This window comes from Hippocampus bargibanti, linkage group LG06 (genome assembly GCF_051943395.1).
Source record: "Hippocampus bargibanti isolate YZ-2025 linkage group LG06, ASM5194339v1, whole genome shotgun sequence".
Lineage (NCBI taxonomy): Eukaryota > Metazoa > Chordata > Actinopteri > Syngnathiformes > Syngnathidae > Hippocampus > Hippocampus bargibanti.
The window spans coordinates 20,555,070-20,570,224 of NC_142739.1; the positions used below are offsets into that span (position 1 = coordinate 20,555,070).

General features: G+C 40.1%; 2 protein-coding genes across 4 annotated transcripts in view; one reads left to right on the forward strand and one right to left on the reverse strand.

The window, feature by feature from the left end:
* Positions 1-1,341: 1,341 nt before the first annotated feature.
* gpatch4 (G patch domain containing 4) lies at positions 1,342-3,574 on the reverse strand. The gene is made up of 8 exons (XM_088999268.1): positions 3,517-3,574; positions 3,231-3,310; positions 3,064-3,137; positions 2,898-2,990; positions 2,647-2,763; positions 2,461-2,570; positions 2,268-2,318; positions 1,342-2,181 (listed from the first exon to the last, which is right to left on the reverse strand). The coding sequence occupies exons 2-8, from the start codon at positions 3,307-3,309 to the stop codon at positions 1,650-1,652; spliced, it is 1,056 nt and encodes a 351-aa protein (XP_088855394.1). The 5' UTR covers position 3,310; positions 3,517-3,574; the 3' UTR covers positions 1,342-1,649.
* Positions 3,575-5,385: 1,811 nt separating this feature from the next.
* The window catches only part of pear1 (platelet endothelial aggregation receptor 1), a 61,776-nt gene continuing 52,006 nt past the window's right edge, over positions 5,386-15,155 (forward strand). Inside the window, exons 1-2 of one of the 3 annotated variants that reach the window (XM_088997806.1) lie at positions 5,386-5,517; positions 5,879-6,152. The gene's annotated coding sequence lies outside the window, so the exon portion shown is untranslated. The remainder of the gene's footprint in view (positions 5,518-5,878; positions 6,153-15,155) is intronic. The other 2 variants (XM_088997805.1, XM_088997807.1) reach the window with 2 other exon arrangements.

Below are 15,155 nucleotides of genomic sequence, written 5' to 3' on the forward strand. Positions count from 1 at the left end.
ACAAAATACATTACGATATGTGGTTCAGAAAACAAATACAAAAATGTGTCTTGTCATTTAAAAAAAAGAAACTATTTTTCCGGTGTACAAGGCCACTCCATTCCATCAAGCCATCGACCATCACAAAGGTAAATAAAACAACTTTATTATAAAGTACAGTTTATTTCTTTAATTATAATACCATAGCACATTTATTATACATAAAATAAAGTATATTTTGTGTAGTCTTAAAGGACAACCGATGTCTCCGGACAAGTTGTGTCCATAATTTGTAAAATGGCTTCAAATGACTTCTACTGAGCATATTTTGATAAGATTCCACCGCATATAGCTATATTTTACGTTTTAAGACTCGCGCTGAATATTCAGGAAGTCTTGTTTTTGAGTTGGTGACGAGTCCGTACGTGACGTCACTAAAGGAACGCCCCTCACCGAAAAAAAGACGCATTGTAGCGGTCCTTCCATCACGTCAATGTCGTCAAAAGAGGGCTTCCAAGCTCCATATAAGGAATTTATCAGCCTGTGGAAACGGAGGTGGCCACAGGAGGTCGCCATTTTGTCCCTCTTTTTTTGGGTGAGAGATTTTCCCCAATGTTGCCTCAAAATGGCACAAATAAATTCTTTAATCGCAAACATGTATGCTTTCCTCTTCAGAACTATTTGAATCATATTCATAACTGGATGTGTAACAAGAAAGCATATTCTCCAAATCTGAAGCCATTGTTTTGATTCTCCAGTTATGCAAAATGTCTTGCAGTGACGTCACGAACTGGGGGCGGGACTTTCTGAAAATGCCCAATTCGCAGCTCAATTCTTTTTTACAGATTTTGGACACTTTAAGTCATTTTTATTGGTGTTTTGCATTTGAATAGAAATATCATACTGCATGTTTTGGGTATTTTAAGATGCTATAAAACGTTTTTCTGATGTCAGTTAAGAAACAAAAAAGTGACGTCGGTTGTCCTTTAAGGCTTAGAAAGTAGAAAATTATGTTTTATGGGGACCTGGAAATGGATTATTCTCATTTTAATGGTTTCCTATGGGAAATTAATTTTTGGGATACACACTTTTCGCCTTACACACTGTCTGGGAACCAATTAAGTCCGTAAGCCAAGGTATCACTGTATTATATTTGTAAAACTTTTTTCACTCATTTGAGGAGCACCTTATAGTGCGATGCACCTTATATATGGGAAAAGTTTGAAAATGCACCATTCATTGGGGGTGCACTTAATACTCTGGTGCGCCTTATACACTGGAAAATATGATAAATAAATCAAATGAGGGTCTTGGGAACAAAATCGCCCAGGAGAAACACAAATTGCAATCATAATGGTCCCAAAATTTTGAATCATTTATGTAGAGTTAGAATGTTAACAAAAAAAAATCAAAGTCACAAATTCATCATTTGATTTAAGCTCGGTGCAGCTTGTCTGCGTTTCCATGTTCGCCGTTACTCGCTAACCTTCCAACGACATGCTAATTGCATGTACAGTATATCTGGAGGGTGAATAATGGTAGTTTGCGAATAGAATTGATCTTTTGACCACTCATATCACACATCTAGTCAGTTTCTGGTGTTATTGTCAATAATGAGGGAAGAAATGAGTTGATTTGAAAAATCTTCAGTCACTATAGATGAGCAAAGATTACTCTTTGGACTTTTTCTTCTTTGGTGGAGGTGATGCTTGTGGCTCCTCCCACATGCTCGAGTCCTTTTTGCTTTTTTTGCTTTTCCTCTTGACTTGATGTTCGGAAACAAGTGGCTCTGATTCTGTGTGGTTCATCTGTTCTTCTACTATTGGAAGTTGTGGCTCTTTCTTCTTTTTTTTCTTCTTCTTTTCCAGCACAGGAGTGATGTCAAGCTCCGGACTTGTTAAATGTCTGTTTTTTTTCTTTTTCTTTGTGTGGTTCTCGTAACCATTATCTACGCATGTCGTTTCTTCGCTGTCATCTCTCTTTTTCTTTTTCTTCTTTTTGATTCTGATGCCAGGCAGTTCCAAAAGTGAAATATTGGGCTTGTTTGATTCTTCAGTCTTTGCGTTGGATGCCGTCTTGTTCTTAGGCATGTTTCCTACCTGCCCGTCTTCAGTCTTGTTACCGTATTTGGCCATGAAGTCAGCCTCCTGCTGCTCCAGCCGAGCTAGCTTAGCGCTCATGTTCAAACCGTGCCTTGCTCCTCTGAGGAAGAAAAAAAAACACATGACAGAATTGAAGCATCTAAAACAAGTTCAATCCTAGAGTGATGTGTCGGTAAAGGCACTGACTTGTGGGCAGTGCGTCCACCGCAAGCCTTCATGAGCTCGCAATCAGACAGCCTGGAAGAAAACAGAAAATGTGACAAAAGCACCTATAAATGTTTGTTTTTATATTTGTTTCCCCCCTGCAGTAAAATATGTGCTAAACCCTGATTTGTCACTGCTTTAGTTCTGCTGTTTTAAAGTATAAAATAGTTCTCACTTAGTTGCAGAAGAAAGATCAAGTTTATGATCTTCCTCTTGGTCCGAGTCGCTGTCGTCACTGTCAACTGTTGGCTTTGGCTGCTCCTGACCAGACAGCAGCATGGCTGACTGAAGGGTTAAAAAAACACGCAGTCAGCATGTCTCAAGTCAGCAACTACTTGTGTAAATCCTTGAAGTATTTTACCTTGACAAAGCACCCATAGAGTTTGGCTTTAGCCAGCGAGGCCTTCCGAGGCTTCTTGTTCAAAATCACGCTGTCGTCTTCATCATCCTCAGCCTTCTTCTTCAACGAAATGCCATTCTGTATCAAAAAGCATATGGAGTTAGCTCACTTTTGTGCTCAGTGGTTTCATGGGTGGATGGATTTCACCAACATGATAACAATCGGCACAGTCACATTTTGCAAGATAACTTGATATTTCCATTGTTACCAACCTGATGGGATTCCACCTGGAGGCTGGCCGAAGCCTTATTGAAGACGTGATCCCACCAGTGGAAAGTGAACAGCTCACCTTCCTTGTGGCCCACCTGACAACACACAAGTCTTTTGTTGCCACTGTCCACATTCACACAACCAACAACAACAATCAGGAATCCTCACTCCGCCTTTGTTGCACTTCACTTTAACTTTGATGGCTTCCGATATGCCCTGCTCATCCCGACCCAGTCCTTTACCTTAAAATTAATAACAACAATATACATTTCAAGGTGCAATGGTTGGGATTTGATGAGTGTCAAGCTTGGATAACTGTTGAACGAACGGCTGACCAGGTTTCCAGCCGTGACGCTTCAGCTGTTGCTCGGCAAACCTCAACCCGTGGCCCTTGTCTTGCACAGTGTCGTTCATTCTATACAAAGGAAGCAAGGTTTGTTAACACCTCCATTATGATGTTATCACCAGCATGTTGATCGAGAAAACATAGGACGGCTCATAACAATACGTGATATTTTTACGGCGATCTTTAAATAAAATCGAAGTGCTATTCAGTCGAGTTAAATCAGCAATGTAATAGCGCCGTATATCATTGAATATAAAAAAAAACACGTCAAAAACCTTTCGAGAAGTGTAACATGCGGCTTATGCAGGAGGCTGACATGACACCAGAAGTCGTCACGGCAAGCACCAGTGAGTACTTCCGGGTTTTACTTGTCTACTCGAGAACAGAACGGCATTTACCTCTTCTTTCTCCATTTGAAACCGATAAAAATCTAGTTTGATTATGAAAAAACTACAAAGACAAACGACTTAATGTTGAACTTTTACGTCCGCAGAAAGTTTCGTTTCCTTCAGGAAATTTGAAAAAAACTGAAAAAAGGCACTTATTTGGCTGCTAGAGTAATGGCAGGAAAAGGCTGGGTTTTAAACCCATAATATAAACGCCGCTTATTTTTGCTCTCACAATATGAGTTGTGGATAAACCAAAATATTTTATTTGAGTTGACATCTGCAAAATATTATCTAAATGATAAAAAGTAATGTCCTTGTTGGCACTTTCGCTGAAATTGTCCGTTGTCACACAAAAGGCTGCTTATCAAGTCGAGGAAGAAAGATAACCGTATGTTTATTGCTTTCCTGGATTATGAACATACATCGAGTGTTTTTTTTTTTTTTTTTGGGGGGGGGGGGGAAGCAACGTCTTTTAATTCAGTTGCATGACCATATGCATCTTTATTCGGCAGTGGGCGTCTCTGTGGCGCCGCGGTGCGCACCTGTGACAACACATCTCCACCGAAACATTTTGTCGACGTCAGCAGTATCGTCGTTGGCATGCGTTGGGTTCGTGTCTATTCATCCATCCTTCCAATATCCGTCCATCCATCCATTTCCCGTACCGCTTATTCCTCATTTGGGTCGCGGGGTGTGCTGCAGCCTATCTCAGCTGTCTTCGGGCACGAGGCGGGGACACCCTGAATTGTTGCAAGCCAATCACAGCCTTCCAATATCCGAATTCTTTATTCCAACGAGGGTCCTATTAGTAAACAGTACCCGATAATAAGTAGAGCATTACAGTTGTTTTAGGGGGTTCGGATACCATATGGTGTTCTGCAAAGTCATGCCAGGGACAGAAAAAAACCGCTAGGCGGTAGCATTGAGTTACAAATACTGTACGTTCGACTTCCTTTTGACTTCGATTTATAAGCAGTTGCAACCTGTTTTTTGACATCATATCAGTGATGGAAGTTATTGTATGGCGGTTGTGACTACTTTAAATAGTCATTCTAATGATAAATGTGAAAACAGCTGGCCCAGAGAGTTCTCTTGTTCTTGGCTATGGTGCCTTGTATTTTACTGTATCTGGAGCAGTTTACAGTTTATATTTATAATAATAATACGTTTCATTTTAAGCGCCTTTCAAAGCTCTCTAGGACACTTTACAGTCACAAACAATCATAGGTACTATAATAAATAAAATATAATCATAAATAGAATACAATAAATAAAATACAGTTACAAATAGAAACCAGAGAAAAAGCTACACAGAAAATGCGATTTTAAATAGGTGGGTTTTGAGATGGGATTTGAAGGTGGGAAGAGAATCGATGTTACGAATGTTAGGAGGAAGTGAGTTCCAGAGTTTGGGGGCAGTTTGGGGTATTTATCTAATACCATGGTGAACAAAAAACGACTAATAACAATCACTAGATGGGAAATGGTGATGGGTTTGAAACCCGTTTGGATAACAAAATAGTTCGAATAAAGTCAAATGAAATAAAGCATGTGAAGAGATTAGATTGACATGGCAATAAATCAATCCTGTAATCTGATTGGACGAATCAATCGAACTTCCACACACAGTGAGACATTTGGAAACAAATCAATTCAATTTCATGGAACAAATATTCAAATTGACTCCACTAACATTCCGTCCTTCTTATGCATGCCTGCACAAGGTCTTAATCTGCAAAGGAGGAGAAGACAAGCAGTGCAGCAGCTGTTTATCAAGGACGACCTCCTCTTTTAGGGGAGGAAAGATGGCCAGCTGTTCTTGGGAAGCTCGCTGACAAACTGACTGGAGGTCTCGTAGGATCTCCTCAACACACAGCTGACAGTCAAGTGAGTGTGATACACGTGCGCGCACATGCACAAATAACACATGTATCTATCTATCTATCTATCTATCTATCTATCTATCTATCTATCTATCTATCTATCTATCTATCTATCTATCTATCTATCTATCTATCTATCTATCTATCTATCTATCTATCTATCTATCTATCTATCTATCTATCTATCTATCTATCTGTCTGTCTGTCTGTCTGTCTGTCTGTCTGTCTGTCTGTCTGTCTGTCTGTCTGTCTGTCTGTCTGTCTGTCTGTCTGTCTGTCCGTCTGTCCGTCCATTCTATTTTTAGTATATTTAAAATTGGTAAAAACAGCTATCTTCACTCCCTCCCTCTCTCCCTTTGTCACAGTTTTTCCACTTTGCGTGGTCTTGACGACCCTCCCCCCTTTTCCTTTTTTTTAGGTGCCACACGACTCTTTCCTCTGTGGCTACTTTCTTATTTTCTTCCTCTCACCAAGTCCGCTGGACCCTCTTTGTGCGGCAAGTTGTCTACGCAACCCCTGGATCAACGTTTTTTTTATTATTAAACAAAGGTAACATCCTCAGTTTTTTTCCTGATCTTTGGAGGCTTTGGAGTGGAATTGTATCCAAACGCGACCACCAGGCTGCAAGCAGAAGGGAAGGTGAGTACATTTACGATTTATTTTCATGAATGAGTGGGATGGGATGAGCTGTCAAAAAAACATACAAACTTTTGGTTGATACTCTCAAATCAGTTTTGATTTATTTGTTTGTTTGTTATTATTACAATTGTTGTGTTCGCCTCACACTGTATCAAATATTTTGGTTATTTAATTTGAACAAGTCTCTTATTTGTTTTTTTTTTTTGGGGGGGGGGGGGGGGCGGGGGGATTTCACTGTTTTGTGCATGTGTGCCGAATGTTATGGCGGCTGTATCCAAAATGTTCTTCACTATTATTCAGTTACTCTTCCGCTATTTGTTTGATTATGATTGGGGAGAGAAACTAAGGGTGATTAATTATTCCTGGTTGTGCAACCTTCTGTGTTTATTTAATGCTCCTCTTATGTTGCTGGTCAAATTGAACCACTCAGCTAAAAAAAAACCAACAAAAAAACAACAACATGTTTTTAACTCATTCACTGCTTCACATCATTTACTCAATCCCTCAAAAATGTATCCACTCCAGTGCCAGGGTTTTTGTCATTTTCACTCCAATTGCAGGAGCCACACAATATTTTGTTTTAGGACCACATAAACATTTAATGCAGCGTTACAAACCTTCGACTCTCTTCTTTCATCAGAAAAAAAGTTAATTCCTAAGTTATATGGGTCTGGAGTTATCTGACCTTGAAATGGGGGCGGCTGTACAAAATACAATACAATACATCCATATTGGTTTATATAGCGCTTTAACAGCAGCTGAAGCTGTAACAAAGCGCTAACATGGACAAAAGGCAAATGCTGTCCCCTCATGGAAGGGAAAAAACATCGCCAGAGGTTTGACCAGCGCTTTATCGGCACCATCCGTGAGAAAAAACAAAACCTGAGCAAATTTGGGAATGGCGCTCCACATCACACTTTTCAATTGGCAGGGAATGAGTTAATGTAAAATAAATCCGGATGCTGCTTTCTACTTGTTGTGCTATATTCATAATTTCATTATATGTTTATAATAATAATAATAATAATAATAATAATAATACTGCGTTGTGGTTTTAATGAACAAACAGGCAGTGGGTTAGCTTGATGCATAGAAACAAATATGGAATATTATGTCGCAATTCATCCAATGTGAGGCTGGAATATCAAACTGTTTTCCCAATCTCACCCGGTTGTTGTGTTTTTTTGTTTTTGTTTTGCGATTCAGAATAATTTCTGAGATTTCTTTTTTCTATGACTTGAATTGAGGTAGCATTGTCTTAGTAGCAGGTACAAGGCGTACCACTGGAGTCACATTCTCTCGTTAAACTGACAGATAGAAATATGAGCAAGATAACATCAAGCAAAAGGACAACAAAGCTGTGATGTTCAAGGCCAGTTACTTGCTTGTGTGTGTGTTTTTTTGGTGACTTGACAAGATTTGTGTTGGGTGTTGTGGGGGTGATTTTTCAAGCGTAGTGAGATTCACGCTACTGGCCGGTATTAATTTCTATTTATCAACGGTTTGATTGACAGCTGATCATAGTACACCCTCAGTCAGCTGACCATAAGTTAAGCCGCATAGAAAATGGTCATTGAGGTGTGATGATGAATTTTTTCAATTGTTTGCCAGGTTGTCCAACATCATTTGGATTTTTTTTGGTAGCTAGTTATCGATATATATTAACAGATTTAACATTAAAGCCTGTCAATTTGACATGCAACCTAAAAGTCGGAACTTTCCTCACTGTCATCCAAGTTTGAAGATAACTTATATAATGTGCTATGACTTGAAAAATCAAGTCAACGATTGAATTTCATATTTTTTTCCACCCTCCCATTTTACCCTATGCTTCCTTCTTCCATTTGTATGACAGGTCAAATTTCCCTATAACATACATTAATGGAACAAAATTAAAATTCAGTAAAAAAAAAAAAAAACACATTGACAGTATGTCACATATGAGTGTGAAGGTGAATGGTTGTATGCCTATGTAAACCCTGAGATTGACCTGCAACCAGTTCAGTGTGTACTCCGCGTACTACCCAAAGATAGCTGGGATAGCTTCCAGAACGCTCATGATCCTCATGAGGATAAAAACGTATTAGGAAATGAATGGATGGTAGACAAGGCAAGAGAGAGAGAGAGAGAGAGAGAGAGAGAGAGAGAGAGAGAGAGAGAGAGAGAGAGAGAGAGAGAGAGTGAGTGTGTGAGTAAGAGTGTGAGTGAGTGAGTTAGAGAGTGAGAGTGTCAGTGAATGTGTGAGTGAGTGAGTGAGTGAGTGAGTGAGTGAGTGAGTGAGTGAGTGAGAGAGAGTGCGAGTGTGTGAGAGAGAGTGTGAGTGAGTGAGGGAGTGAGAGTGTCAGTGAGAGAGTGGAAGAGTGAGAGATTGGGAAAGTGAGCGTGTCAGAGTGAGTGAGAGAGTGGGAGAGTGTGAGTGGGAAAGAGTGACAGAGTGTGAGAGTGAGTGAGTGAATGTGTGAGAGTGTCAATGTGAGTGGGAGGGAGTGAGAGAGAGGGATTGCAATGATCGTTTCAGTCGCAAATCCTGCAATATCCATTCAGAAAAAAGAAACGTAAAGGGAATCTTCCTGCATTTTTGAACGCAGTGAAGTTGCACCACCTGATGGAAAAGAATTGCTTTGATTTCTGTTCGGAGAAATAAATATACCATTAAAAAATCGCATTTTCAAAACATTTCATGGGTGGCCCCGTAGGAGAGCAGTTAGCATGTCGACTTTACATTGTTCCTGTGTCGAGTTTGCATGTTCTCCCTGTGCTTGCGTGGGTTTTCTCCGGGTACTCCTGTTTCCTCTTACATTCTGACAACACACATGGCAGGCTGATTGAACACTCCAAATTGTCCCTGCGTGTGAATGTGAGCGCCGACGGTTGTTCGTCTCTGTGTGCCCTGCGATTGGCTGGCAACCAGTTCAAGGTGTCCCCCGCCTACTGCCCGAAGACATCTGGGATAGACTTCAGTACCCCCCGTAACCCAAGTGAGGGTAAAGCGGTTCGAAAAATGAATGAATACTTTTCAATAGGGCTTTTGTTTGACATGAATAACAAATGTATTTTTACATGTTTTTTTCTTTTTTGGTGGGGTTATGCAGTGTGTTGTTCCAACTTTTTAAAGAGGATCAAGAGGCCTTACATAGGCAAACCCCTCACTCGAATCCATGTGTGTACATCATGAATGTGAAAGAGGAGCCAGCAAGAGGCACCAACCACAGACTACTTGTACTGTGGTGAGGGTCTTTCCTGGACTTGCTTATGTTGGCATGTGGGGTCTGCATGTGTGCGCATGTGTGGAGCCACACGGCACACATCCTTCGTTAAACCTTAAACTAGTTGAAACCCGACACGAGAAATAATTTGGCCCCAAAATGGACACCAACGCCGAATTGCAAGCAGTCTTAAATTAGTTTTTGGCTCATGAATTATTGCATAAATGACATGATTTGCTGCTTTTGCTACCTCCCCCCATTTTTTTGAGGGGTGGTGTTGAGTTGCTTTTTTTGCATCCCAAAAACAAACCAGTCCCCAGTCTACACTATGTCATGCTTGGCAGTGTGCATACGTGAACCGAGGGAACTTTTGCTGTTTTTCTTGAGCTTTTCTTCTCCTTCTTTTTCTTCTTCATCCTCCCACCAGCTGTTTTTTGGTCCCTGTCGTCCTTCTCATTTCTTATGAGAGCGCTTGTGATTTTATTCCGTCTTGCGAATCCACTCTTTTAAAGAGAAACTTTTGCGCCATAATTGATGATGGCCAATGTGTGTGTGTGTGTGTGTGTATATATATATATATATATATATATGTAAATTTTGTACAAATTATATACATATAAAAATTATATACATAACATTATATATAATAATTACATAAAAATATATACATAATTAAAAATATATATAATAAAAATATATATATATACATATAAAAAGTAGATATATAGACATTATAACGTACATATATATATATATATATATATATATATATATATATATATATATATATATATATATATATATATATATATATATTCATTTATTCAGTTATTTATTTAGTCATTTATATTTTTATTTATTTATTTTTTATTTATTTATTTATTTATTTATTTATTTATTTATTTACTTACTTACTTGCTGTCTATTTTTTATTTCCTTGCCCCATGATCCAAACTACCGTATTTGCTGCACTATACCACATCACCCCCGTCCTCCAAGAGCTCCACTGGCTCTCGGTCAAATGTAAAATCAACTTTAAAATTCTTCTTTATACATTTAAAGCTATCCATAACCTTGCCCATACATACCTTTCTGACCTTCTTCAAATTTCTATTCCCTCTTGTCCCCTCAGATCCTCTTCCTCCCTCCCCTTCTGTGTGCCCCCTGCCCGTCTCAGCACGATGGGGGACAGAGATTTCAGCCACTCTGCCCCCAAACTCTGGAACTCACTTCCAACATTCGTAACACTGATTCTTTTCCCACCTTCAAATCCCATATCAAAACCCACCTATTTAAAATGGCATTTTCTGTGTAGTTTTATCTCTTGTTTCTATTTATAATTGTATTTTATTTATGATTGTATCTGTGCTTGTCTGTGACTGTAAAGTGTCCTTGAGAGCTTTGAAAGGCGCTTGAAATTAAATGTATTATAAGGCACACCTAAAAGAAAAGATTTTTTACAAATGCTGACCGTGCACCTCATAATTCGGTGCGCCTTATGTATGGAAAATGTTTTAAAATATGGCATTCATTAAAGGTGTCCCTTATAATGCGGTGCACCTCATGTATGGAAAATATTTTTGAATATGTCATTTGTTGAAGTTGAAGGTGCGCCTTATATTCCAGAAAATACGGTAATTTTCTTGATGACAATTCCTGTCACTTAAACTGCATGCTTCACATTCCCTAGATTTGATGTTCTTCTCCTAATGCTTAGATTCCCCCCAAGCCCCACCTACCACACCATCGCCCCCCACTATGTCATTTTACCAGGATGTCCTACGTGTGTGTGTGTGTATATGCGCGTGTGTGTGTGTGTCGTCACCCTTGACCCACGGTGGACCCCACTCTTCCTGTTGTGTGCTGTTAAATGCTGCTGACCACACAAGTTTGTGTACTTTCATCTTTGAAACGACCTATTTGGCACCCCCCCACACACACACACTTTCAAACAGTTTTTCAAGCCGCTGCCTGTTGTGAGTTGAGTCGCGTTCTCCGCCATCATACCGTGTTAGTATCAGAATGTATTTTTCCGAGCAAGTCAAAGCAAATGATCAGTCCAAAGACAGCTCCGATTTCATGAGATGGGTCACTTTTATCTCAAGGCAACGCGACCCCACTGTGCGTCATTTGTCCCCTTTGAAGTCAATCGCAATGCCTCCCGTTGGCAGTGGAAACTGCAAGGGTGATTTGACAAACCAGAAAAAAAGGGGTTCACCTTGAGGCTAGCACACGTGGCTCTTTTGCTGTTTGGAAGAGAAAATGAGCAGATTTGGCTTCCAGATCCTCACTCAATAGGCCCCATCTGGATAGAGATGGGGAAAAAAATCCGCTTTTCAGGGCTCTGAAGTGATCAACGTAATAAGTTTCAGGTTCTACAGACACGGGCCTCGTACCACATGCTAGAGGTGCGGCGCTAAATCAATGGGCCCCAACGTTGAGCAAGTTTACTTGATAAGGCTTGATTTCCTGTCAACGGTAAGGGGAACAAAAATGTAAAAAAAAAAGGACGTGAGGAAGGTGAGCTCATAACACGACCTGCTTGTGATGCCTGGATTAGCGCGTTGTCTACACTGCAGTTACCAAAAACCCTCCTCAGGGTGTAAAGATGCTAGTTTATATGGCATAATGATTTCAAATGGTGCCTTATAAAATAGAAGTTAAAGTTGTAAATCAAAACGGTTCCTAACAGGAAGACGTCGTAGGTTAGTCCTCCCAAAAATCAAGCTAACAGTGGACTGAATAATGATGCTAATGTTAGCTTCACCTAAATCAGTAGTTTTACTTTAATCCCCACAATAGAATACCGGCAAAAGGTGCGCATTTTACCACAATAACGACAACATATCCCAGCGTTGAGTTACAGTTGATAGTGGCTACCATCTACATACTTCGCAAGCGCCGTCTTAATGGAAAACAGCTTGAAGAGTTGGGGTTCACCTAAATCAGTAGTTTTACATGAATCCCCACAATAGTATACCGACGGAAGGTGCGCATTTTACAACAATAACGACAACATTTCCCAATGTTGAGTTACAATTGATAGCGGCTACCATCTGCGAGCGTCGTCTTAATCTAAAACAGATGCGTAGCGGTTTTCTTTAAATCACTCGCCGTCGCTTGAAGAGTCTAGGGAACCTCGGCGTCTGCGTCAATTTTGGTCACATTTCTTAACCCAACTGAAGAACTTACCCGCTGGCTGTCTTATTACCTAAAGGTCTCGTGTAGTATAAAAGTAGTGCTTGGGGGATCATCTGGTGGAATTTAAAGGTCATTATAAACCTTGTGATTTTAATTTTTTTTTTTCACGCAAACATTTTTTTCGAGCTGAGTCAGGATCTCGTCAAGTTCATTTGAAGTGAGCTTTTGTTGTTGAATATGCCAACCATCTTCCTCGCTTAAGTCTTGATTGGTCACTTTATTCTTGTATTTGTGTCGTCTTTGCGGTTTGATGTCACACTTCAAGCATGCTTTAGAAAAACAGGCGGTTCACCCTTTGTCTCCCAAGCAGTCCTCCCACCCTTAGCGAAGGTCAAGCGCTAGCAAACTGCGGCAGCTTCCTGCCAAGAGCAAGGCCGCATCGCATCCTTGAGTACGCTCGATTATGCAGAGTGAGCGGTGCCTTCGTTGTGTGAGCACATACGTGTGTAGGAGCATGAGCACATCTGTGTTTATGTCTACAGTACATGTGATGACTCAGCATTCCTCTTGTTTCCTCAGACATAAAATGAATACAGCAGCAAACGAAAGTGAAAACGCGCAAATGAATAATACACCCAAATTTACCATTCAGCACCAGAAAACAATAGATCGGCATTAGTCACAGGTTTGGTTCAATGCCAGTGATAACGAAACGAAACGAAACAAAAATTCAAAATACCGTATTTTCCGGTGTATAAGGCGCACCTAAAAGCCTAGATTTTCTTGAAAAGATGACCCTGCGCCTGATACGCAGGTGCGCCTTATATGTGAAGTCATATTGAGGCACAACAGGTCTCGCTACTACTGTCATCAGCCACTGACTCCATTTCCCTTTGGAGAAGAAGTAGTATGTAATTCCAGCCTCTACTGTAGCGCCTTATAATGTGGTGTGCCTTATATTTGGAAACCTTTGATATATTTATGTAGTATGTTGGGAAAACCTTTTTTTTCATTCATTGAATGTGCGCCTTATAGTGCAGTGCGCCTTATACAGTAAAGTCTCGTTATATCGATATCGGTTATATCGATAGTACTGCTTATTACGATACTATTTCTATGAACGCAAGGAGAAAATTTACACGCATTTACATATATCGATAGTCCGGTTGTATCAATATTTTTTCCGACTCCCGAGAATATCGATATAACGAGAATTTACTATATATGGAAAAAGTTTGAAAATACACCACTCATTGGGGGTGCGCCTTATACTGCGGTGCGGCTTATACGTCAGAAAATAGGGTAGTCTTTGATGTTTCTGGAAAAAAAAGTTTTTCATTCGTTTGCAAAAATATACACGAGATCGGATTTGTTTCATGGTCTTCAGTCTTTCAAGAAACGCTTCAATTTAACTCTTGTTTGTGTTTAATGCTAACAGAAAAACACTGGATGACTTGAAAAAATGCTATTATTGCCAATTGTGAATGTGAAATTGGTTTAGGAAGCATTTAGAAGGTCCTTGGGAAGGTCCAGTAAGAAGTCGTCTTACAAATGAATATGTTGGGGCTTTTTGTTGAATACTTACAGTAAATGAATAAAAATAATTCTCATCGCGAGCTAGCTTGTCGTCACTAGCTTGTCATAGCTAGCAGAGGTTATGAGTGTTTTGCTAACCTCTCCTCAACATTTCAAAGGCTCTTTACCCCCCTCCCCTATTTCCCCCCATTCCCCTTTGCGTGTGTTTGTTCTTGGGGACCTCTGGCCATGGCTATAAATGACCGACTTGCTGTTTGTCATGCCTTTGCATCGCCGTCATGTTTCCCACAGCTTCTATGACCTTCCAAATGGAGGAGAACACACATAGTTTTCAAATAGGACTGTCAAGTATCAAATTCCATGGAAAAACAAGCAAATAATATCACTCTCTCAGAATAGCCATTTTTTTCGAGGCAACGAATGTAAAGTGCTCTAATGTGTCTAATGCGAGACACATGTCGACTTTCCTGGCAGTTCAATGTATGTCTGAATCGACAAGTCATCTGTGAGTCACGCCGAAATAATGCAGAGAAGAGCATTGCGGGTCATCGTCAGGCATCACTGTTATTAAAAAAAAGTATTAGAAATGCATGGCTGCATGGTTTGAAAATGAAGCATCAAGGCCAGCCGAACATTCTTTCACTGAACGTCATTAGCCCATAACCCCTTTCATGCACCCTGTAACCTGATAACATGGTAAACGGTCCACCGTCGTAACACGCAATAAATAACATCAATAACATTGAAATACAGTGGTCCCTTGCTACTTCGCGGTTCACTTATCGCGGTTTCGGTGCATCACAGATTTTGTTTTCAGGGAAAAAAACTTTCAGAATTTTAAAAATGCCGAATGACTCAAAGGTTTTGTACGTGGCTGTAGCTTGATTGTTTCCTAGCGCTGACGTCACCTAATGACAGCAGGATATCTAATAGTTTACAGCCATGTGGATTGGCTGCGCATCTTCTCACCCCCCTTCTGTCTTATCACATGGGTTATTATTATGTGACCCTACTTCGCGTATTTTCATCAATCGCAGATGGTCCTGGTTCCCATTAACCACTAAAATGGGGGATTACTGTAATCCAGTGTCCTTCAGAAGAAATGAACAAAACAAACATT

Coding starts and splice junctions, on each gene's coding strand:
- gpatch4 (XM_088999268.1), bottom strand. CDS start 3,309: ATGAACGACACTGTGCAAGACAAGGGCCACGGGTTGAGGTTTGCCGAG. Junction 3,138..3,230: donor GCGTCACGGCTGGAAACCTG/GTCAGCCGTTCG, acceptor ATTAATTTTAAG/GTAAAGGACTGGGTCGGGAT. Junction 2,319..2,460: donor GATCTTTCTTCTGCAACTAA/GTGAGAACTATT, acceptor GTTTTCTTCCAG/GCTGTCTGATTGCGAGCTCA.